The sequence below is a fragment of the Leptonychotes weddellii genome, chromosome 2 (genome assembly GCF_054177405.1).
Source record: "Leptonychotes weddellii isolate Sample4059 chromosome 2, ASM5417740v2, whole genome shotgun sequence".
Classification (NCBI taxonomy): Eukaryota; Metazoa; Chordata; class Mammalia; order Carnivora; family Phocidae; genus Leptonychotes; species Leptonychotes weddellii.
Genome location: NC_138370.1, coordinates 64,874,884 through 64,901,338, shown reverse-complemented (window position 1 = coordinate 64,901,338; position 26,455 = coordinate 64,874,884). Strand labels below are relative to the sequence as shown.

Below are 26,455 nucleotides of genomic sequence, written 5' to 3'. Positions count from 1 at the left end.
TAACTTTAATTCCTATTAAGCAATCAGCAATTATTCATGAGCATATATAACTTCTTTACAGTAAGCTTACTAATTATACTATGCATAGTTGCTTTAAAAAGCTGGAAATTTTCTTCATTTTGCAGAGAAGTAGAAGCTAAAATAACAAAAAAAGAAAAAATAGGAATAACTCGAAAGGGAAAACAGTAGAAGCCAAAAGGAATAAAAAAGTGTAAAGCCTACCTTAAGAAATATTAGAAAAACAGAATTCTGTTATAATAGCTCATTGATAGAAAGATTATAATCATAAGATTACAATCTCTCAAAATGTTTATCAGTATTATCCTCTAATTAGAAAACGATTCTACTGGGACACCTGGGTGGCTCAGTTGGTTAAGCATCTGCCTTCAGCTCAGGTCATGAGGGATCAAGTCCCGCATTGGGCCCCTTGCTTGGCAGGGAGCCTGCTTCTCCCTCTGCCTGCCACTCCCCCTGCTTGTGTACGTGCTCTCTCTCGCATGCACTCTCTCTCTGACAAAATCTTTAAAAAAAAAAAAAAAAGAAAAGGATTCTACTAGTCTTATTTCCAAATAAATTATTTCAATAAACACATAAGAACTTAGTAACTTCAAAATATAAGCTCTTAAAAGAAACAAAAGATTATAGGTACTATTCTACCACCACACATTTCATATTAGTACAAAATTTCAGTGAAATTACGGCTCTAAAACTCACTAACAGCTACAATCTAGTACTTCCAACAGCACAAAATAAGGATTGCTTTTGTTCTACTATTGTATTAAAATCAAGAATTTTTCAATTCATTGCTAGTAGATATACTTTATAAGGTGAAAAATTTTAGGTAGAACATATATACTCGCCCTTAACCAAAGACCAAACTATTCCCAATCATTTAAAATGGAACACTTATGCTATCTTCCTAGACACTGACGGCATTTTCACTTTCAACCCTGCAAGATACGTCAGTGTTACCTGGTAATTTCTTTAGAGTGCAAAAATTAGGTACCTATCTTCCAGATGCCCTATAAATAAACAATCAAGGTTAAATGAATCAGAGAATCAATTAGTAACCATAATGGTGAAGAGTGGCAGATTCTGAACCACTTAAAATCGAGGTTCAATTTTATGATGATTATAGTTTAGAAAACTATATATGTGGACTATCCCACTGTCTCACTGAAAAATAATGTTGATGCAGCTAATATTATTCAATTATTCAAATGGATAGGCCCAGTTTACTTGTCATTGAGGCTATATAACACTTTTTTGACATGGTTCAAATTCAAATTGAACCACAGTTCAAATTCTTAACTATTTCAGTCATTTAGAAAATATTTACATCCACCTATGCATAGTGATGTATTATAGAAATACAATGACATATACATTATCCCTCAATAGCTGAAATCCAGTTGAAAAGATGAAAAAAACACATAAATTTAAGTAAAAAACCAATGTAATAAAGATGCCTATTGAAACATAAAGATTACTTAAGGAAATTCTTTTAAAAAGTGTCTAAAATTGGGGCACCTGGGTGGCTCAGTCAGTTATACGTCTGCCTTCAGCTTAGGTCATGATATGAGGGTCCTGGGATTAAGCCCTGCCTCAGTAGAGCCTGCTTCTTCCTCTCCCTCTGCCTTTCCTCCTGCCCCCATCACTTGTGCTCTCTCTCTCTCTCATAAATAAATAAAATCTTTAAAAAAAAAGTCTAGAATTAACACATTTATAAAGGGACATCTGGCTGCCTCAGTTGGTAGAGCATACAACTCTTCATCTTGGGGTTGTAAGTTCAAGCCCTACACTAGGTGTGGAGATCACTTAAAAAAAAAAAAAAAGAAACATAAGTATGTATGTAATTAATTCCACGTAGCTAACTGCAAAATATGTAATTAATTGCAAAATGAGTAGCAAAGACTTATTAGAATCTATCAATTTGGAGGTCAGAGAAATTATTATAGGATAAGCTAAAATACTCAAAAAAGCCTGACTAATAAAACAGGTATTAAAGTAGGCTTTGAAGATTAGTAGTAAGATAGGTAGAACAAAAGTAGAAATTCAAACAGGGAAAATGGTAGATCAGACAACAACAGGTTTCCCAAGATCTTGTCAAATGGTCCACAATCCTGATTGTGCATTAGAATACTGGAAAAACATGTTTTAAAAATGCTGATGCCTGGGCCCTACCCCAAACCAAATAAAACACAATGTGGAGTAGAGGGTGTGGAATTCTGTTTTCTATTTAAAAAAAAAAAAAAACCTCTCCCAACAGGTTCTATTGACAGCCAAGATTGAGAACCTCTGCCCTGGGTCAGTCTATTCAGAATAATATGGTAGTAAAAGAAAAACGAAAAGGCTTTAATATCAACATATTGAGATGAGTGAGAATGGTGACCTCAAGATTATCCATATGCTAACAATGAATAAACATTTCCTCATTTACTCATCATACAATCCAATAACCATATAAATTGTATGTGTTAATATCCGTCTTTCCCACTGGACATTATATAAGGGCAAGAATTAGATCTCTCTTGTTCACCACAGCATCCACAGTGCCCATCATAAAGCAGTTAGTTACTCCACAAATGAAGGACTATTTTATACAAGAAATTTTGCCTCTCCTTTTAGGTCATTAAAAAGTCTCTGAGAAAATGAATAGATATTATACAGCACAGTAAACACCCTCTTCCAAAAGTAAAGGTTGATTCATACGTATCTTCAACTTTGGTAACCACAGGTGGAATTACCACGAAGCTAATGAAGCTTAAACTTTATGCTCACTATCTGTACAGGTTCTCTGCAAAACCCTAAACCTCATTTTGTATGCATCATGTTGTATTTCTTTTCTTAAAAATTTCCTCCCTCCCTGTAACTGTATAACACTCAGATCAAACAAAGAAACTTCAGAAAACAAACCACCTTAGGACCATCTTTATAATACAATTTATAACCCCTTATGGATACAGAAAACAGCGTTTTTAAAACAAGGAAAGTTTAACATTAACAAATCAATTATAAATTCTAAAAACAAAATTAAAGAAAATTATTAACAAGGAAAAGTAAGAAATAGAGTGTAGTAATACCGGGAGCCTAAGAAAATGATATAATGAATTTTTAAAATATTCCTCTACAACTAAGTCTAAGAGGCTTTTAGACCACATCAAAAGAGATCCAAAGCCTTACAAATATGCTGCTTAGTAAGACAAAAAAAGTGCCTAGTAAAAGGTTTAAAAAGTAACTTGAAAGAATCCTTGAAAAGAAATAAGACTGAGGGTCAAAGAAGAAAAAGAGGTCAAATTTGAACCCAGAGATAAAAAGGTACAACCTCCAGCTGTCTCCTTTGATTATTTCCAAATGGCAATCAGAGTCAGCAGCTGTTTTTCTCTTTAACATTTGAAAAGACCAACTGAAAATAAGATACTGTGACTCTAGAAAAGCAAAGAAAGTCTGCATTTTTTCCTGACAACTAAAATAACTATGTGTTATTCCAACCTAAACAATGATAAACATTCTCAGTGGATCAAAAGGGAGAAGGGGAGAGAAGAAATTAATAGGTATGAAATAATACAACTTCTAACAAAAACTGCAGATAAAGCAGATACAATTATGCAATTTAATAAAAATTTCTGTTTCAAGTTCTCCTGAACACTACCGTAATTAATATTCTTAGGGGAATTTAATACATTAGGACTTAACAAAGGTTTTATTTATATACTTTATCACAAATTCACTTATATTCACTTAGAAGTAATTGGTTTATTGTTACAATACTAAACAAGTCGTGTACAAATATAATTGTATTTAATAATTTAAACTCATGTGAATTAAAATGATTGAGATCAGTATATCATGCAAGCCTTAAAACCAGGTGACATTTCAACTGTTCCTGCAGAATTAAACTCATGTATATGTATACATACATGTGTACACAGTGATATGTATGCATACTGGCAACAGAATAGAGGTACAGTTGATAGGAAACATATTTATATTGGAACTGTCCAACTTTTATTTATACTTAGTAAATCAAAGTCTCTCTCAAATAAAATTTTGATGTAACAGAAAATAAAGACTATAGCTCTGTTTTTTAAAAATACTGACATGGCTTGGAAAGAATATCCAACAGTCTCTTCAACAAATGGTGCTGGGAAAACTGGACAGCAGCATACAAAAGAATGAAACTGGACTGCTTTCTTACACCATATACAAAAATAAACTCAAAATGGATTAAAGAACTAAATGTGAGACCTGAGATCATAAAAATCCTAGAAGAGAGCACAGGCAATAACTTCTCTGACATCAGCCATAGCAACATTTTTCTAGATGTCTCCTGAGGCAAGGGAAACAAAAGCAAAACTAAACTACTGGGACTAAATCAAAATAAAAAGCTTATGCACAGCAAAGGAAACAATCAACAAACTAAAGGCAACCTACTGAATGGAAAAAGATATTTGCAAATGACCTATCTGATAAAGGGTTAGTATCCAAAATATATAAAGAACTTACACAATATCCCCAAAAAACAAGCAATCCAATTAAAATTGGGCAGAAGAAATGAAAAGACATTCCTCCAAAGAAGACATTCAGATGGCCAAAAGACACATGGAAAGATGCTCAACATCACTCATCAACAGGGAATTGCAAATCAAAACTCAGTGAGTTATCACCTCACACCTGTCAAAATGACTAAAATCAACAACACAAGAAGCAAATGTTTAAAAAGTAACTTGTGGAGAAAGTAAATGTGGAGAAAAAAGAACCCTCTTGCACTGTTAGTGGGAATGCAAACTACTGCAGCCACTGCAGAAAACACTATAGAGGTTCCTCAAAAATTAAAAATAGAATCCCACAATCCAGTAATGCACAAATATTTACCCAAAAAATACAAAAACACTAATTCAAAGGGATATATGTATCCCTATCTATGTTTATAGAAGCATTATTTTACAGCAGTCAAATTATGGAAACAGCCTAAGTGTCCCTCAATAGATGAACAAATAAAGAAGATGTGGTGTATCTATATAATGGAGTATTATTCAGCCATAAAAAAGAATGAAATCTTGCCATTTGCAACGACATGGACGGAGCTAGAGAGTATAATGCTAAGTGAAATAAGTCAAAGAAAGACAAATACCATATGATTTCACTCATATGGAATTTAAGAAAGAAAACACAAGAAAAGGGAAAAAAGAGAGAGAGAGAGAAACCAAGCAACAGATCTTAACTAGAGAACAAACTGATGGTTACCAGAGGGGAGGTGAGTTAGGGGATGCATGAAATAGGTGATGGGGATTAAGGAGTGCACTTGTCATGATAAGCACTGGGTAATGCACAGAATTGTTGAATCACTATATTGTATACCTGAAACTAATATAACACTGTATTTTAACCATACTGGAATTAAAATTTTAAAAAAACACACTGCTCTATAAAAAAAGAAAGAAAAGATACACTGATTTGCAAATATACCTAAAAAGAAAAAAAGTATGCTTATCAAAAAACACAATCCATTGAAATTTTACATGATAGCATGTGAAAGGATAAAAGAAAATCCTCATATTTATCACTCTTCTCAACTACAAAAACTTGGTGAAAATAGAAAAACAAAATATATATATATATATATATATTACCTTGGCTGGGGTATGAATCCATATAGCTGGGTTAAGAAGAATGTGATCACACAACTGTTTGAGTAGGGGCATCCCATTCTGCAGATTACTCAGATATTTTGAAAATGCAAGACAAAGTTCAAGTACTGCTCTGCTGACATGGGATTTGGAAGACTGCAAAAAAAAAAAGTAGATCAAAGGTCACTACCAGGGCCCCTGGATGGCTCAGTCAGTTAAGCATCTGACTCTTTATTTCATGCAGGTCATGATCTCAGGGTTGTGAGATCAAGCCCTGTGTCCGGCTCTGCACTGGGTGTGGAGCCTGCTTAAAATTCTCTCTCTCTTTCTCACTCCTCCTCCATCCCCACTCTGTCCCTTTCCATTAAAAAAATAAAAAATTAAAAAAAAAGGTCACTACCAATACAAGGCAAGGTAAGTAAATTAAAGGCTATCAATATCAGAAAAAAGTTGGCCGGCAAACTATGCTCAAAGTTAAAGATGCCGTGAGACTCAATGCTGTATTTCTCTAATAAAGCAACAGAGGCAAGGTAAAACAACAAAAGGTTATTTTAATTTTGGTAATTTTATGTAACCAAGGAGACATACTTGCAGAAAGAATTTCTCAACCACTTAGGAGATCAAATCCATGGCCTGAAAATTAAGAACAAAAAATGTAAAGCATTTCATACTTTACCTTTTCAAGACTGTATCCTATTACCAAGAAGCCTTTGCAGGCAAGCATCTGCTCCTGCATAGCAATTGAGTTCTTCAACAACTCCATGATAAAAGCCAGCAAAGTTGAACTAGAATAAGAAAACAGGCAATAGTCTAAAAAAAAAATTTTTTTTTTAAGGTGGGGGGGGTTGTTAGATACAGCCTTTTTTTATCTTAAAAAAAAAAAAAAAAATGCCTGAGTGGCTCAGTTGGTTAAGGGACTGCCCTCGGCTCAGGTCATGATCCCGGAGTCCCAGGATCGAGTCCCGCATCGGGCTCCCTGCTTAGCGGGGAGTCTGCTTCTCCCTCTGACCCTCCCCCCTCTTGTGCTCTCTCTCTCTCTCAAATAGATAAATAAAATCTAAAAAAAAAAAAAGTTCTCTATTTAAAGAAATTGAAGTTTTAATAAAATTGCCTCCAACATTATTTCGGGACTAGAATCTGAATGTAGGATTAGAACTTACTCAATTGTTTATTCCATATACTTTATCACCAACCTACTAGTAAGTGAATTACTTAGAAAAAACATGAGGAAACATGCATGAACCAGAGAAAAATTAGCAATGTCCAAAAATATAAGTATATGAAGTCCTTAAAGAATATATATAATTTAGATTAGAAAGTATATTCAATTTCAGAGAGCTAGAGGCCAAACAGAGGGGAAAGATACATAGAGCAAACATACCAGGGTAGAAACACTCAGAATGTGTTAGGGTCCAGACTGGCCTGGTTTGAATGGAGATCATGAAGGGGAAAATACGAAAGTAAAATTGTACTAAACTTAAGTCCTCAAACACTAGTTTAAGAATTTTGTACCTTATCCCAACAGGAAAATCATAACTCAGGAGTCAATTGAGAAGACTTTTAAAAATGAATAGGGGCTACAGTCATGTTCCCATCCTCACAACTTCTAGAGATACTGAAAATGGAATGGAATAAGGTCAGCTGTTACCTCTTTCTCAAGGCTCTGAGATACCTCCACAAAAAAAGAGAGCCTAACTGGCAGCCAATCTCCTCCTCCACAAAAGTGCTTTTAAAATGTCAGCAATTCCAATAAAGATTTTGAAAAGTTTAAAAAAAAAAAGGGATAACCAAGAAAAAATAACTGAGCTCTGTTACAAAGGTTTCAAACCAGGACACACAAAAAAATTTACAAAGTAGCAATATGTCAAGGATAATTTTAATTTTTTTAAATGTCGTAAGCACTTGATTTGATAGCTCATTCCTTAGGGAAAAAAAAGATGGGGTGCCTGGCAGGCTCAGCCAGTGGAGTGTGTGACTCTTGATCTTGGGGTTGTGAGTTTGAGCCCCATGTTGGGTGTAGAGATTACTTAAAAATAAAAAAATAAATAAAGTTTAAAAAGTCATTTTGTTGCTTAAAAATAATTCCAAAAGAATTATTACATCATTAAATACATACATTAATAGATTTCAACTTATATATAAACACAGAAAAGAGAATTCTAAAAAGGAAGAATGGAAAACTCATTTACTCAAATAATACATTAAACATAATTACTAGTCTCACTAGAATATACAGCCATGAGGGCGCCTGGGTGGCTCAGTCGTTAAGCGTCTGCCTTCGGCTCAGGTCATGATCCCAGGGTCCTGGGATCGAGTCCCACATCAGGCTCCCTGCTCGGCAGGAAGCCTGCTTCTCCCTCTCCCACTCCCCCTGCTTGTGTTCCTGCTCTCGCTGTCTCTCTCTCTGTCAAATAAATAAATAAAATCTTTAAAAAAAAAAAAATTCATTTAGACACCTCTCCAATGTTTTATATTGTGTCCTCTTATATCTCTACCTTTTTCAGAATCTATACTTTAAGAGAGGAGACAAATGTGTCCAATGTACAATCTAATTGTAAAAAAATACCAAATTACCTATAATATAAATAACATCATCAAAAATTTTAGTTTTTAGTTATATACAATAATTAAAAAATGAAAAGCTAAATCCCCATAAATCACTGCCATATAATAATCTAAAATAACTTATCTTTTTAAATTAGAATGATAGACAAAAATGTATTCATTTTTGTTAAATCATTATTTCCAAATTTATTCAAAAACAAGTTTATGTTTTTTTACAGCTTCCATATTTCCTATTGATAAAGAATTTAGATTAATACTACCATTACTGATAGGAATTTGTAGTAACATTTATAGTTCACAAATTTCTTTAAATTATATTCTTTCTTTTAATCCTACAACAAATTTAAAAGGCAGAAAAAAATATTGTGTAGTTCAACAGTAATGAAAGTAACTCTCACATCAAATTAAAGAAAAAAATAAAGGCACTCACCATATAGTCAAGTCAACCTCATCAGATAAATATTGCCTATAATCCAACTGTGCAAAAAGTGGAAACAGCACTTGTACTCCTCCAATTGAATGCATAGCACTTTGAATGGAATGTGTTAAAACAGCTTTCACATCCTTATAAAATAGAAAACACAGTAAAGATTCTAATGATTTCTTTTCCAAAATAATTAAAATAAAGTATAATAGGAACAATATAATGTTACATTGCATGTATTTAATAGAAGATACCTAATACACCTCAATAACACATCAAAATTCACCATGAAAAATATTCGTAAAAGATTATAGCTTAAAAAAAAAAGATTATAGATAGCGAGTACCTGGAGCATAAGTGCATGCGGTGAATGGACAAAAATTGAAGGATTGTCCTTAGGGGATGATTCAAGGCAGAGCTGGGCATCTGTAGCACGTGGATTGTAGGTGAATGCAATGGCACTAGAGAGTTTGCCATCATACAATAAAAGTTTATGATGCTCAGCAAGAAACAGATCACTCTCTGCTTTGAATTTAAATGTACCCTACAAATAAAAAGTAAACAGTTAAGATAGTATACCACAAAAAGAAAATCTAGATACAAATCACCAGATATAAAAATTTAAGGAACATACCTTTGATCATTTTCCTAACAATATCAAATAAAAAGAGCTCTGTTTGTTTAAATTACTTCTAAAGTGCACTGTGTTCACTTTAAAGAATAATGGAAATGAACTCAACTTGGTATTAAAACCTTACGTTAAAAAATGTAAAACTGGGCACCTGGGTGGCTCAGTTGGTTAGGTGACTGCCTTCGGCTCGGGTCATGATCTTGGGAGTCCCTGGATCGAGTCCCGCATCAGGCTCCCTGCTCAGCAGGGAGTCTGCTTCTCCCTCTGACCCTCCCCCCTCTCATGTGCTCTCTCTCTCTCTCATTCTCTCTCTCAAATAAATAAATTTAAAAAAAATAAAAATAAAAAAATGTAAAACTTAGTGCCCTACAGGAGATACTTTATCATTTTTTTCACTGTATTTTTTCTTTCTGGATTTTTTAAATTGTACTTAACATGTTACATAAAATTTGCCATTTTAAACATTTATAAGTTTACAGTACAGTAGTATTAACTATATGCATATTGCTGTACAACAAATCTCTAGAACTTGTACAACATGCAAAACTGAAATTCAGTATTTATTGAACATCTCATTTCTTTTTTTTTTTTTTAAAGATTTTATTTATTTGAGAGAGAGAGAATGAGAGACAGAGAGCACGAGAGGGAAAAGGGTCAGAGGGAGAAGCAGACCCCCGGCTGAGCAGGGAGCCCGATGTGGGACTCGATCCCGGGACTCCAGGATCATGACCTGAGCCGAAGGCAGTTGCTTAACCAACTGAGCCACCCAGGCGCCCGAACAACATCTCATTTCTACTTCTCCCCATCCCCTGGCAACCACCATTCTTTCTGATTCTATGAGTGTGACTATTTTTTATAATTCATATAATAGGAATCCCAGCATATTTTTTATTTGCTTATTTCATTTAACATAATGTCAAGACTCACCATGTTGCAGCATGTCAGAATTTCCTTCTTTTTAAAGCTGAACAGTATTCCATTGTACATACATACCACATTTTATCTATTCATTCGTCCATGGACAATGAGGCTATCTTGGCTATCATGAATAATGTTATAATAAACTTGAGTATGAAAATATCTCTTTCAGATCCTGCTTTTAATTCTTTGCCATTTATACACATAAGTGAGAATGCTCAATTGCATGATAATTCTATTTTTGATTTCTTAAAGAACCACCATACCCTAGCCAACACTTGTTATTTTGTTTCATTTTTTATAATAGCCATCCTAACGGTATATGAGGTGGTATCTACTGTGGTTCTGATTTGCATTTCTCTGATGATTAGTGATGTTGAACATCTTTTCATGTTTGTTCGCAATCTGATTATCTTCTTTGGAGAAATCTATTCCAGTCCTTTGCCCACTTTTTAATCGGGTTATTTGCATATTTTTGTTGTAGAGTTGTAGGAGTTCATTATATATTCTAGATATAAACCCTTTATCAAATATATGGTTTGTAGTATTTTCTCCCATTTCATAGATTGCCTATTCACCCAATTCCTTGATACACAAAAGTTTTGACATGCAAAAGATTTTAAGTTGGAAGACAAATTTGTCTGCTGCAAGCTTGCTGATTTTATCAGTTCTAACAGTTTTTTGTGAGAAATAGAGTTTTCTACATGTAAGATCACATCATCTGTGAACAGATAAAATTTTACTTCATCCCTTCCAATTGGGATGCCTTTTTTTTCCTATTCTTGACTAACTGCTCTGGCTAAGACAGCTGGTACTATGTCCTACAGAAATGCTTGAGAATGGGAATCCTTGCCTTGTTCCTGATCTTAAAGGAAAAGCTTTCAGTCTTTCACTACTGCATCTAATGTCAGCTATGGGCTTTTCATATATAGCCTTATTATTTTGAAGTAGTTTCCTTTACTTGTAATTTGTTGAGTGTTTTTATTATGAAAGAATGTTGAATTTCATCCGTTTTTCTGCATCAACTGAGATGATTGTGTGGTTTCTGTCCTTTACTCTGTTAACATGTATATTATAATGACTGACTTTCATATGTTGAACCATCCCTCCATTCCAGGACTAAATCCCTGTTGGTCATAGAGTATGATCCTTTGGGTGTGCTCTTGACTTTGATTTGCTAGTATTGTGTTGAGGATTTTTGCATGGATATTAATCAGGGATATTGGTCTGTAGTTTTCTTTCCTTGTATTGCCTTTGGCTGTGGTATCAAAGTAATGCTGGCCTCCTAAAATGAGCTTGGAAGTGTTCCTTCCTCTTCACTTTTTGAAAGAGTTGGGGAGTGGTGTTAATTCTTTAATGTTTGAATTCTCTAGGGAAGCCATATGTAGTACTTAGCTTTTTCTTACTCCTAGGTTTTTGATTACTGATTCAATTTCCTTAGTAGCTGTAGTCTGCTCGGATTTGTTTTTATTTCTTCAGTCTTGGTAATTCTGTGTTTCTGGGAATATCCATTTCTTCTAGGTTATTCAATTTGCTGACATAAAATCATTCATAGTAGTCTCATAATTCTTTTTATATTCATGGCATTAGTAGTAATGCCTCCTCTTTCATTTCTTTTAGTTATGAGTCTTCTCTTTTTTCATAATCTAGCTAAGAACTTGTGAGTTTTCTATTGTTCTAGTCTCTATTTCATTTATTTTCTGCTCTAAATCTTTATCACTTCTTTTCCTCTGACAAAGCTGGGTTTAGTTTGCTCTTCTTTTTCTAGTTCCTTGAAGGGAAAAATTAGGTTAGTGGATTTCAGATCTTTCTTTTTTTTAAGTAGGTGTTTGCCACTATAAACGTTCCTCTTAGTATTGCTTTCACTAAATCCCATAAGCTTTGATGTTGTTTTGTTTTCATTTGCCTCAAGAAATTTCCTGGTGATTTCTTTGACCCACTAGTTGTTAAGAGTTTGTTGTTTCATTTCCACAAATCTGTGTATTTTCCAGATTTCTTCTGCTATTGATTTCATTCTCTTGTGGTAAGAGAAGATATGTGGTGTGATTTCAGTATTCTTAAATTTGTTAATTACGTGGGCTAACATGTTGTCTATCCCGAAGAATGCTCCATATGAGCTTGATAAGAATATGTTGTCTATCACTGTTTAGTGGGGTGTTCTGTATGTATCTATTAGGTCCAATTGGTCTACATTGCTGTTTCATGGTCCCTGTTTCCTTAGGGATCTTCTCTCTGGTTCTTATATCCATTACTGAAATGGTTCTGAAATAGCCAACCATTATTGAGTTACTATATACTTCTCCTTTCAATTCTGTCAGTGTTTGCTTCATATACTTTGGAGCCCAGAAGTAAGCTGTATGTATTTTTTTTTTTAAGATTTTATTTATTTATTTGACAGAGAGAGACACAGCTAGAGAGGAAACACAAGCAGGGGGAGTGGGAGAGGGAGAAGCAGGCTTCCTGCGGAGCAGGGAGCCCGATGTGGGGCTTGATCCCAGGACCCTGGGATCATGACCTGAGCTGAAGGCAGACACTTAACGACTGAGCCACCCAGGTGCCCCAGCTGTATGTAATTTTAATTGTTAGATCTTCCTGGTGAATTGACACTTTTATCGCTATAATTTCCCTCTTTGACTCTTGTAACAGCTTTTGACTTTAAAGTCTATTTTTTCTGATATAGGTATGGCCACCCCTGCACCCTTTTTGTTACCATTTGCATGAACTATCTTTTTCCATCCTTTCATATTCAGCCTATGTATGTCCTTCGATCTACAGTGCCTCTTCTGTAGACAAAATACATTGGATTCCATTTTATTAAATCCATTTAGCCAATCTATTTCTTTTAAGTGGGAAGTTTAATCCATTTACATTTAAAGTACTTATTGAAAAGACTATTGTCATTTTGTTCACTGTAATTTGTTAACTGACTATCTTTTATATGCCAATGATTTTTGGTACTTATATCCCTTTCTCCTTTTGTTTTGTATGAAGTTCTATAGGTATTTTCTTTGTAGTATCCATGGGAATTACACAAAACATCTTAAAGTTATAATACTCTATTTTAAGCCAATAACAACTTAAGTTCAATCACATACAAAACCTTTACTCATTTACATCTCTATCACTATTTATGTTACTTATATCAAAAATTACATCTTTTTATATTGCATATATAGGTTTAGATGTTTTGTGCTTTTGTCTTTTAAATTCCATACCAGAATTAAAAGTGATTTATGCAATAACATCACAATATTACAGGATTCTTTATTTGCCTACATACTTACCTTTACCAGAGAGCTCGTATTTTATCTTTTAAACCATACTTCTAAGTAATCACAGACAAGGATTTTTTTCTTTAATTTAACTGCAACCACTTAAAGCTAAATGGAATGTCTTTTCCAACAAAGACTTGTTGGATTCAACTTGTGAATTCTGCTTCAATAATATAAAAAAATAAAATGTAAAACAGGATAAGACTGCCTTTACATTTCTGACTTCTACGTGAAACATTTAAAAAGCTTTAATATATCATTTTTCTAAATTTCTGCCTCCTATATAAAATGTTAAAAAATTTGTAAGCACTGATTTAATATTCTTTAATTTAATGAAAGCTAATTATAATGGGAATGTTAGCATAACTGAAATAAATGCTTTTAAACAAGTTAATAAATGCTTTTGAGGGGAAATGTCATTTGGGCAACCTATAAAAGCTAACCTATTTACCAACTTATAATATATAGCTATATGATCTGGGAGATTATATAATCCATTTTGCAAAGGCAGAAACTAAGAAAGTCCAAAGAAATTAACTACTTTGGGTCCACAAACATAATTTGTGGCAGGGTGAAGATCAGAATCTAGTTCAATTAAAAAAATAATTTAGTCTCTGCTACTATTCAAAGTATAGTACCTCAACATCAGCAGGTACATTTTTTAAAAGAAATAGCGGAACAAACGTTTTTTCTATTTTGAGTGGAATTTAGAAATAAATCACCCCCACTAACAAATCTCAATTAAACTAAATCTAAACAAAACTAAAACTAAGAATCTGACACATTTCAGGAATTGCTGCTGACTCTACTGAAGTAATATTCTTGTGTAAATACTACTTGATGCAATTAATTAAAATAAAAACAATACCCTTTCAAAGTACTTAAGGCAAAATGGTGCTTCATCAAACACTAAGAACATATGGAAGAAGCATTTAACCATTTCTTTTGAAATATATATTTTTTAATCCTTAAAATACTTAACTGCACTGCTTAAAAGGTCACTCTGAGATTGCTGGCTTCCCATATCCCTGCTATCTTAACGTTGAGGAATTCTCTAAAACATGGATATTACACAACAGATTTCAACAGTAATAAATAAAGCGAGAAGTGATCCTATGATCATCAATTTCTCAACTCACAGTATTTTTAGGATTTTATTTATTTATTTGAGAGAGAGAGGCAGAAGCAGACTGCCTATACCGAGCAGGGAGCCGGATGAGGCAGGGCTCCTACACTATAGGTTCTAGCCAGGACTATTAGGCAAAGAAATAAAAGGCACCCAGATGAAGACAATTATCGTATGATCTCACTCATATGTGGAATTTAAGAAGCAAAACAGAGATCATAGGGGAAGGGAGGGGAAAATAAAACAAGATGAAATCAGAGAGAGAGGCAAACCATAAGAGACTTTTTTTTTTTTTTAAAGGTTTTATTTATTTGACAGAGAGAGAGACAGTGAGAGAGGGAACACAGGCAGGGGAAGGGGGGGAGGGAGAAGCAGGCTTCCCGCCGAGCAGGGAGCCCGATGCGGGGCTCCATCCCAGGACCCTGGGACCATGACCTGAGCCGAAGGCAGACGCTTAACGACTGAGCCACCCAGGCGCCCCCCATAAGAGACTCTTAATCATAGGAAACAAACTGAGGGTTACTGGAGGGGAGGGAGGTGAGGGATAGGGTAACTGCATGATGGACATTACAGACGGCATGTGATGTAATGAGCAGGGGGTATTACATAAGACTGATCAATCACTGACCTCTACCTCTGAAACTAATACTATATTACCTTAATTGAATTTAAATAAAAATTAATAAATTTTAAAAAAATATATTCAAATGGAAAAAAATAATATGAGATAGAAACATGAATGTACACAAAGTGAAGTGCCCTAGAAAAGGTAAATACAGAGGTAAACACAAAAAACATGACCTTGATCATTTCTAATGCCTTTAAAATATAAAATGAAAGTAAATGAATCAAAAAAATGTATCACAGGAACTATAGTACATAAAAAAGTAAAACTTATAATAACAAAATAAAGGACAGGAGGAGGAATTGCAGGATTATGTGGAAGGTGCTTACATTGTACAATATCATTTGTTGGTAGACTATAATAAGTTAATGTCAAAAAAATAATAAACAAGGCATACCCAGGTGACTCAGTTAAGTGTCTGCCTCCGGCTCAGGTCATAATCCCTGCTTCTCCCTCTCCTCTGCCCCTCTCCCCCGCTTGTGTGCACACTCAATCTCTCAAATAAATAAATAAAATCTTTAAAAATAATAATAATAATAATAGGGACCCTGGGTGGCTCAGTCAGTTAAGCATCTGCCTTCAGCTCAGGTCATGATCACAGAGTCCTGGGATCAAGTCCTGCATCAGGCTCCCTGTTCAGCAGGGAGTCCGCTTCTCCCTCTGCCTGCTACTCCCCCTGATTCTCGCTCACAAATCAATAAATAAAATCTTTAAAAAATAATAATAAACCAGTAATAGAAATAAAGTGAAATACTAAATAATATGCAGTTAATTCAAATCAAAGCAGGAAAAAAGGGAAGAATCAAAGAACAGATGAAAGAAATGGAGCACAAATCACAAGATAGATTAAGACACAAAGTATCTATACTTACACTGATTGTAAATTATGTAAACACTCCAATTAAAAGGAAAGATTGTCAGACTTGGTAAAAAAGCAAAACACATTTTATAAAATTCAATATCCACCTAATAATAATTCTCTGGAAACCAGAAATAGAAATTGCTCAACTTGATAAAAGGCATCTATAAAATACGTATGATCGCTTTACACCTAAAATCAGAAACAAGGCAAAAATGTCTACTCTCACCATTTCTATTTAACTATTTATACTGGTGGTCTTACCCAGTACAATAATGCAAAAAAGGGAAGAGGCATATAGACTGGAAATGAAGTAAAATTTAGAGTCTACATGAACATACGTGTAGGAAATCCAGGAACAACAACCAGGGAAAAAAGCTAGTAAAACTAAAAGGAAATTTAGCAAGGTCAATAAACGAAATTCAACTATGTTTCTATATACTGGAAACAAATAAATGGAAACTGAGATTTTAAATACAACGTATTACCCAAAAAACATTTAATACCTAAGAATACATTTAACAAAATGTATTACATGCCCTATACAATGAAAACCAAAAAACAGTGCCAGGAGAATTTTTTAAAAACCTAAGTAAATAGAGAGATACATCATGTTCACAGACTGGAAAAATCAGTAACAGTAGGATGGCCAATTTGCCCCTCACTGATCTATATATTCAATACAACACCAAATAAAATCCCAGTAGACATCTTTGTAGAAAATGATTAAGTGGGTTCTAAAATATATCTGGAAATGTAAAGGGCTTAGAAAAGCCAAAACAATTTGAAAAAGAATACAGTTGAGGGTTTTAGACTTCCTTTTTTTAAGATTTACTATGAAACTAACAATAATCAAGACAATCCATACAGTATTGGCATAAGAAAGACATATAAGTCATTGAAATACGATACAGCCTCAATGATGCCAAGGTAAGGCAATGGAGAAAGAATACTATTTACAAAAAATTAGTACTAGAACACCAGACTACACATATGGAATAAAAATGAATCTTGACCCTTACCTCATACCATACACAAAAATTAACTTAAAATGGGTCATAAGCTTAAATATAAATGCTGAAACTGTAAGAGAAGAAAAGAGGAGAAAATCTTTCCAAAATTGGAATAGGTAAAGATTTCTTAGGATATAAAAATCATGGCAATAACCAAAAAATTTGATAAACTAGAATTGATAAAAATTAAATTCATCTGTTCTTCAAAAGCCACATTAACAAAAAACAAAAGGGCAGGGTGCCTGGCTGACTCAGTCTATGGAGCACGTAACTCTTGATCTCAGGGTTGTAGTCTGGGCCCAATGCTGGGTATAGAGATTACTTAAAAATAAAATCTTAAAAAAAAGAAAGAAAACAAAAAGGCAAGACACAGACCAAGGGAGAAATATTTGTAACTCATACATCTGATAAAAGAGTTATATCCAGAATATATAAAGAAATCTCAAAACTCAACAATAAGAAACCAAACAAAAAATATGCAAAAGATGTGAACATACTTCACAGAGGAAGATACACAAATGACCAATAAGCAATGAAAAGATGCTTGGAATCTCTGGTCATTATAAGAATGCATATTAAAACCAAAATGAGATATTGCTATACACTCGCTGAAACATCTAATATTAAAAAGACCAGCAATATAAGATGTTTAGGATGTGGAACAAGTAGGAAGCTCAGACACTGCTTGTATAAATGTAAAATTATGTAACTACCTCGGAAAAGGGCTTGGCAACTTCAATTACCATACCACTTAGTAATTCTACTCTTACATATTTATAAAATAAAAATATGTGTCAGCACAAAGACTCATACACCAATATTCACAGTATCTAATGCATAGCAGCCAAAAACTGGAAACAACCCTAATGTCCATCAATAGAAGAATGGATTAAAAAATTGTGATATATTCATACAATGGAATACTACTAAGCAATACAAAGAAAGGAGCTACTACAACAAAACAACATGGATGACTCATAAGAAACCAAACTCCAAGGAGTACATGTTGCATGATTCCATTTACATAAAACCTTAAAAAATCTAATCAAGTGACAGATGAGCAGTTTCTCTCAACAGGAATGCAGTGGGGTTAGAAAAGTGAAAGGAGGGACACTTGGGTGGCTCGGTCAGTTAAGAGTCTGCCTTCGGCTCAGGTCATGATCCCAGGGTCCTGGGATCGAGTCCCGCACTGGGCTCCTTGCTCGGCAGGGAGTCTGCTTCTCCCTCTGCCTGCCGCTCCCCCTGCTTGTGCTCTCTCTCTCCCTCTGACAAATGAGTAAATAAAACCTTAAAAAAAAAAGAAAAGTGGAAGGAATTGACAGAAGGAGCACTACTGAACCTTTTGCAGGAACAGAAATATTCTATTTCTTGATTGTTGATAGTTATACTTTTGTCAAAACTAATTAAAATATGTGTACTTTACTGACTGTAATGGTATATGTAAATCAACTCAATATATGTAAATCAACACAATCAGATTGTGTTTTCAAAGGAACATAGCAGACTAAGTTGCTCCCTGAAACCAAACTAGACTAACAATGGCTTAACCCAGAGGTTTCCAAATTTTCTTAGTTCATGACAGTCTTAGCATTTCAGTAATTGTTTATGGTGCTTTAGATCAAAATAAATATTATTAAGTGGTTCGGTTCAAACAATTTTGTATTTTAACAATTTAATAGCCATCTGAAAAAATTAAGGCACAAGTCAAAAGAAAAAAATGTTTTCTTCATTACATTAGCAAAATTATTTATTACTCTTTATGCATCTTGAATTCCATGAACTCTCAAATTTGGAATCAGATTTCACACCATCATCCTCATTTCCTGTTCCACATTAATTTCCACGTGGTACTTGTTTTTTATCACAGCAAATGTTGAAAATTTAGTTATGCAAAGATAGACATCGTCAAAGAAATGCAACATGAACTAAAGGTGAAACTTGAGCTAGTAGTTTGCACAGTGCCCCACATATGAAAAGATACTGTGTTTCCCTCAAAAATATTAAGTACCCTTCATTCAGATTCCTTTGACTTCCCTGTGGTACCTCTGATTACTCTGACATTCAGTTCTGTAACCCAAGGTAGGTTGCTCCATGCATCACCTCCCTTTAAATAAAGTTCAATTAACACTGGTTAAGCAGTGAACAGCAAGTAAAGTACCTTATATCCCAGGCCCAACTGATAAATAGCAAAAATCTGAGCGGCATTAAGAGCTTCACTAAAAAGGTAAACTGCAGTCATCTGACCACAGAATACCCTATTAGCATCCGCTGTTTCTGATGAGCCCAGGAAACATTTGTCAAAGGTCTGTGAAAGAAAATAGATTTTATTAGAGAAAAAACAAAAAAATTATCTTCTCTAGACAGATACATTAAGCAACCTACATTGCTTAAATATTTTGGTATAAATGTTCTGTCCATTCTAAACTAACCTGGCTAGATTAAAATAATTCACTTAGCATTTCATTTCATTTACTCATTGTTACATACCGTAGAGATCAGGAAAGACATCACAGAAAAGGAGATAACACAAATTTTCCAAAGTACAATAAATAAAACTTGATGAAAAAGTGGATGCAGGAAATGAGAGTCAGAGAAATCATTATGGACTCTGAAGGTTCATACTTGCACAACCAAAGAAGCAGTCTTTGTTACAAGAAGGAAAAATCATGAGTTAAGTTTAGGACATAATCAATCTGCCTTTTCTGTGAGCTAATATGGATGGAGCTAACATGAATGGAGAAGCAACTGTCAATAGGGTTCTCTAAGTTTGGTGAGAAGTTAAAATTGTAAAGAAAGATTTTTGCAGATATCGAGATATAGATAATGGGTGAGGTCATGGAGTAGATACAATCTCTCAAAAGAAATATGTAAATCCAGAAATGCAGGTGTATGTTTTTCTTCTAACATTAAAAAAAAAAAAATTCTCTTAACATCTAGGTTGCAAACCACATTTTAAAGACCCATGTATACAACAAAGAGGGACTAAAATAAAGTTCTTCACAGCTCTTTAAAAGTATCCTCTTATGTGACAAAACCATTAGAAAGAATGTTGAAAAATATATACATATTGCCATTAGGGAATACAGAAAAGTTGTTAACATTTGGGTTCTGAAGACAAGCCACCTAAGTCAAATCACTACTTCACATGCTGATCTTAGCAAATTAGTTAATCTTTCTGTGCTTCAGTCTCCTTACCTGTAAAATGGAGATTATAATAGTACTTACCTTGCAAGGTTAGTACTTTTAGAAAATAAAGGTATTTATTACAATGCCTGGAGTACAAGAAGCACTTAATAAAGACTAACATAAGGAAAAAACAGTTTAAGAAACAATAAATATACCTGATCCCCTTTTTGTGTTAAAAAAAAAGAGAGCTAACATTTACTGAGCACTTACTCTGTACAAGGCACTGTGCTAACATATTTGTGAACAGTTTCTCATTCAATTATCACATTAACCTTGAGATAGGTACTACTTTACACCCATTTCCAGGTAGAGAAACTTAGGCCTAATAGATTAAGTAAGGTCATATAGTCAATAAGTGATAGAACTGGGATTGAAACCTAAGTCTATTACAACAACCTGAACTCTTATCATTACATAATACATAAATATGTGTAGCATAGGATACAAAAGAAGCATTTGATGGTGAATGGGTGGAATGGTTTGTAATCATTTTACTGATCTGTATTTTTCAAGTTTTCTATTAAAAAATGTCATTGGTGAGAAAAAAGAACTTTTTAATTCCTATTTAAAATTTGAGTTTAATACATATGGATCTCTTTTTCAATACTGAAAACATTATTAGATAACAGTCATCTATAGCAGCTATGAATTATTTGCAAAATTTAGAAGCATGTATCATCTAATTCATTCATAAAAATGATCAGAATTCTGCCACAGAGCTCCCAACTTTAATTTGATAAATGAACCAATGATACATTTTCAATATATACCCATTGTTACCTATAAAGCTTCATCTCTACCCTATCAGGAATAATTTTATAACGACTGAGTAATATCTTATATGACACATGAACACAGTTCTACTCTATAAATATATTAATATTATTTATTATAATATATATATTATATAATAATAATAATATATAATATATTAATGCTAGCCAAAATATCATTATAAAACTCTGCCATTGTGGTATTCTAAAATTAATACCCAATGTATAATATATTTTTCTTATAATTACTTACATCACTGGTGTTGACAAACCATGTTATCTCTCCATAGGAAGCTAGCTCACCATTCACGTAACAACGAAGCTCACTGTTCTTCCATCGGTTATAAATGTGCACTATAGTTACCATATACCACTGAATAAGTAAAAAGTTTGAAGAAAAAAAAAATTCTTGCAATAACTCAACCATATTGATAATAACAAGTAAAACTTAAATTATAAATTACAATTAAATCTAAAAACAAGACTACCTTTATTAAATACAATATTCAATCTCTGGAACAATATTTAATCAAGGAAACTCAATAGGTAAGAACTTATTGTGAAATTATCTTTCCAACTTTTTATTATGAAAATTTTCAAATATATCCCAAAAAAGTTAAAAATTCAGTACAAATACCCTCTTTTCCACATTCTAGATACCACAATTGTCAACATTTTGCCAAATTTGTTTTATCTACTTATTTATATATACATACACCATTCATTAATCTCTAAATTTTAAGGCACATACTACCACTACTGCTACTACTACTACTACTACTAAAGTAACTGCCATTTTCCCCCTTGTACTTCTTTTAAATTCTATGAATAACAAAATATCACGCTTTTTATTATCCAAATCAGGGAGGTTAACAATTGTCCAGTGATTTATACTTCATTTTCTGAAACAGAATAAACAGAGTTGTGATCTATCACATGTTATATCATTAATATTAAAACAAAGCACTTTGAAGGCTAGCATAGCTTGTTAATTTAACTAATAAGAACACATACCTTTTGCGGCTTAAAATCAAATTTCACACAGTGTTGAAAGCCTTTTCCTTTTGACTTTATTGATGTTATAATCAAACAGCCCCCAACAAAGTGAGCAGAATAACCAAGACCTTTGCTCGTTCTGAAACTACAAAGAATAATTTTCATTTTACCTCTAAATATTCTCTCACCTTCAAAGTAAGATAATAACACTAAGTTACAAAAATACATACCAATATAAATATGGTTTATCCTTATCCACATTGATGTTATTTACAGGATCCATTCTTAGCCAGGTATGAAATGTAAAACCATTCTGGTATGGCCATTTGGCTATAGGAGGTAATGCAATGGCCTAAAGGAAAAAACTCTGAGTTATTGATTCACATGAAAAACTTTATTACTGAAATCAAGAAAATGAGACTTTACAATACTGTATATATTTCTACTACATGTTATTCTATACCATGATTATATCTAAAAGTGTCTTTATCCAAAACACTTTTCATAACTTCTAAGTTTTCCAAAATACATACTAATATTACTTTAATTAAATGATAAAAACATTCCATGTGACCTGCTGGATACACGAATCTTATTTGCTTCATTTCTTACAATGAAAAAAGATTCAAAAGTATTCCAATTAAAAGAGATAGGTAGTAATATCAAATTTGGAAATTTGTTGGTCAAATGATAAGGTATTAGAATAGAGAAAGATGGAAAGAATTAGTTTCAAATCACTATATAAATGACTTCACTACCTGGTTTAAAATTTTATTGAAAAGATCATTTTATTTAAAGTTACAAATTTTAAAATCAAATTTTACTTAAAAGTACATAAGGACCCAGAATAGCAAAAAAACAAAGTTGGATACTCATACTATCAAATTAAGAAAACCTTACCACACGAAGTTACTATTATAAAGACTGTGTGGTACTGGCATAAAAACAGAAACATTGGTCAATGAACTACAACTGAGAGCCCAAAAAGAAACCCTTATATTTGCGTTCAACCGATATTAAAAAAGAATGTCAAGACAATTCAATGAGGAAATAATAGTTTTTTTCAACAAATGTGCTGGGATAACTGGTTCTCTACAAGCAGAAGTACGAAGTTGACTACTTTCTTACATATTTTACAAAAATAAATCACAGATCTAAATGTAAAAGTTAAAACTATAAAACTCTTGGAAGAAAAAATAGGGGTAAATCTTTGTGACCCTGGGTTAAGTAAATCCTTGTTAATTAGGCCACCAAAAGCGCAAGCAAACAAAGGAAAAAGTATATCAACTGGAATTCATTAAAATTAAAAAAGGTTTGTGCTTTAAAAATATCATCAAAAAAGTTAAAAGACAAGCCAAAAGAATGAAAGAAAGTATCTGCAAATCATACATCTGATAAGGAACTTGTACCCAGAATATATAAAGAACTCTTACAACTGAACAGCAAAAAGACAGACGCAATTTTAAAAAGGACAAAAGATATGAATAGCCATATCTCCAAAGAAGATACACCAATGACCAATTCAGGCATGAAAAGATGCTCAATATCATTAGTCACTAAGGAAATGCACATCAAAACCATGGTAGGATACTACTACCTGACACCCTCTAGGATGGCTATAATCAAAATGACGGACATTAACAAGTGTTGCCAAGCATATAAAGAAATTGGAACCCTCATAAATTGCAGGTGGGACTGTAAGATGATATACTTTGGAAAACAATCTGGAAGTTCCTCAAATGTTTAAACATAGATGCTCAATATGACCCAGCAATTCCACTCCTAGGTACATACACAAAAGAAATTAAATGAAAACATGCCCACACAGAAACTTGTATGCAAAAGCCCAAAGCAGTATTATTCATAATAGCAAAAAAGTAGAATCAACTCAAATATCTACTAATGACTGATTAAACAAAAGGTAAATATCTTACATTAGAATATTAGTAAGCCATAAAAAGGAATGAAGCAGGGGCGTCTGCGTGGCTGAGTCGTTAAGTGTCTACTTTCGGTTCAGGTCATGATCCCAGGGTCCTGGGATCCCAGGGTCCTGGGATCGAGCCCCACATTGGGCTCCCTGCTCTGCAGGAAGCCTGCTTCTCCTTCCCCAATCCCTCTGCTGTGTTCCCTCTTTCACTATGTCTTGCTCTGTCAAATAAATAAAATCTTTAAAAAAAAAAAAAAAAAAGGAATGAAGTAGTAATTCCTGCTACAACATGGATGGGCCTGGAAAATAGTATGCTAAATGAAAAAAGACAATCACAACATGCCAGATATTGTATGAGCCCATTTGTATGAACTGTCCAGAATAGAGAAATCCACAAAAAAGTAGAGTAGTGGTTGCTTAGGCCTGGGAGTCTGAAGAGGAAATGGATTAAAGAGAACAGGGTTTCTTTTGGAGAAGAGGAAAATGTTCTAAATTTGACTGTGATGGTGGCTGCACAACTCTAAACACCATAAAACATTCAACTGTACACTGTAGAAATGAATGGTATCATATGTGGATTATAATAAAGCTGTTAAAAAAGATCAGACTACACAAGTTTTTAAACTGTTGTAATTTACATATGCACTTATCTACATATACCGTATATATTCTTTTATATATATGATACCCATAAAACATGAAAAACATCACAGAGCCAAACTTTTGCAATACTACTACTGACACTTCAAGAGATCAATTTAAAACAAATGTTGCATTAAGAAAAAAATAGTAGGGGCTGACTGGCTGGTTCAGTCAGTGGAGCATGTGACTCTTGACCTCAGGGTTGTGAGTTCAAGCCCCAAGTTGGGCATAGAGCTTACTCCAAAAAAATAAAACAGAATATATATTCAATGTGTATATATGTTTTCTCTCACTAAAAAATGAGAATAGAAAACGCAAAAGCTGGGGTGCCTGAGTGGCTCAGTTAAGCATCTAACTCTTGATTTCAGCTCAGGTCACGAACTCAGGGTTGTGAGATCAAGAACCACATTGGGCTCCACGCTGGGTGTGGAGCCTACTTCAGATTCTGTCTCCCAGGGCGCCTGGGTGGCTCAGTCGGTTAAAGCGTCTGACTTCGGCTCAGGTCATGTTCCCAGGGTCCTGGAATCGAGCCCCCATCAGGCTCCCTGCTCAGAGGGGAGCCTGCTTCTCCTGCTCCCTCTGCTGCTCTCCCTGCTCAGTTTCTCTCAAAAAAAATAAAAAATATTCTCTCTCCCTCTCCCCCTCCCCATAGCTCATGCATATGCACATGCACTCTTTCTCTAAAAAAAAGAAAAGAGGAAGGAAGGAAAGATGGCAGAGGAGTAGGGGACCCTATTTCAACTGGTCCCCAGAATTGAACTGGATATCTACCAGACCACTCTGAGCACCCATGAAACCAGCCTGAGATGTAAGAAGATCTGGATCTCTACAAACAGAATATCGCAGGTGGTTGGTTTTGAGGTACAAAGTGGGGAGCCCTGATTCCGTGGGCAGGTATCAGAGGATAAACGGCAGTGGGACGGTGCCTGGCTGTGGGGATCCTACACCGCCAGTAAGCGACAGCCTCGCGTACTGGAGACGGGCACAGACTCGAAGACCGGTAGCAGCAGGGAAAGGATTTTAGAGCAGCCCCCGGGGCGGAAACCCAAAGCAGCGGGATCACGCATGCAAACTGCAGCCCCGGGCCCCCAGGATGGAAACCCGGAGTGGCGGGGTCGCTCCTGCAAAGTGGGAGCAGCTGGCAGTTTTAGAAGCACAAAGGGCAGAGAAGTGCTCCGACCTGGAGACAGGACTGGGAGCGCTGCGGAGGGGCACACAACCCAGGACGCTGCAGTTTATAGCAGCACGGACAGAAATGGAGACAGTGTGGTCTGGAGAGCTCACTGAAGAACAGACTGAGGTCTCTCTGCTCTGAAGCAGAGGGTTGGAAACGGTCTCTTCTGCTCTGACTCGCGGAAGAGATGCGGAAAGCCACCAGAGAACAAAAGCCCCAAAGACTGATTCCTGCTGAGCCCAACCCCCGCCACAGGGGGGCAGGGCAACTCCGCCAAAACAGGGCTGCCTGAGTAACAGCGCGGCAGGCCCCTCCAGCAGAAGACAGGCTGGGAAAACAAGAGGCCAGCAACTGTGAGGTCCAAGAAAACAGGTGCATCTTGCTTGGGTTCTGGTCAATAATTTGGACTCTATACATTCCCTCAAACACCCATCAACAGAATGACTAGGAGGAGGAGCCCCCAAAACAGAAAAGACTCAGAGATTATGACTTATGCTGCAGATTTACAAATGGATGCAGATACAACCAAGACGTCGGAGATGGAATTCAGGCTAGCAATTGTGAAGACAATGGCTAGAATGGAGAAATTAATTAATGGCAACATAGAGTCTCTAAGGGCAGAAATGAAAGCTAAATTGGCAGAACTTAAAAATGCTATCAATGAGATCCAATCCAATCTAGATAATCTAACAGC

General features: G+C 34.6%; 1 protein-coding gene across 4 annotated transcripts in view; it reads right to left on the bottom strand.

Moving 5' to 3' along the window:
• Positions 1–26,455, bottom strand: part of LRBA (LPS responsive beige-like anchor protein) — a 736,795-nt gene that overhangs the window by 617,513 nt on the left and 92,827 nt on the right. For 3 of the 4 annotated variants that reach the window (XM_081811769.1, XM_081811768.1, XM_081811770.1), the window contains exons 6-13: positions 22,249–22,370; positions 22,037–22,163; positions 21,276–21,395; positions 19,222–19,368; positions 8,966–9,163; positions 8,626–8,759; positions 6,307–6,415; positions 5,634–5,786 (exon numbers count right to left, since the gene is read on the bottom strand). In XM_081811769.1, the coding sequence (XP_081667895.1) occupies positions 5,634–5,786; positions 6,307–6,415; positions 8,626–8,759; positions 8,966–9,163; positions 19,222–19,368; positions 21,276–21,395; positions 22,037–22,163; positions 22,249–22,370 (1,110 nt within the window). The remainder of the gene's footprint in view (positions 1–5,633; positions 5,787–6,306; positions 6,416–8,625; positions 8,760–8,965; positions 9,164–19,221; positions 19,369–21,275; positions 21,396–22,036; positions 22,164–22,248; positions 22,371–26,455) is intronic. The other variant, XM_081811771.1, reaches the window with a different exon arrangement.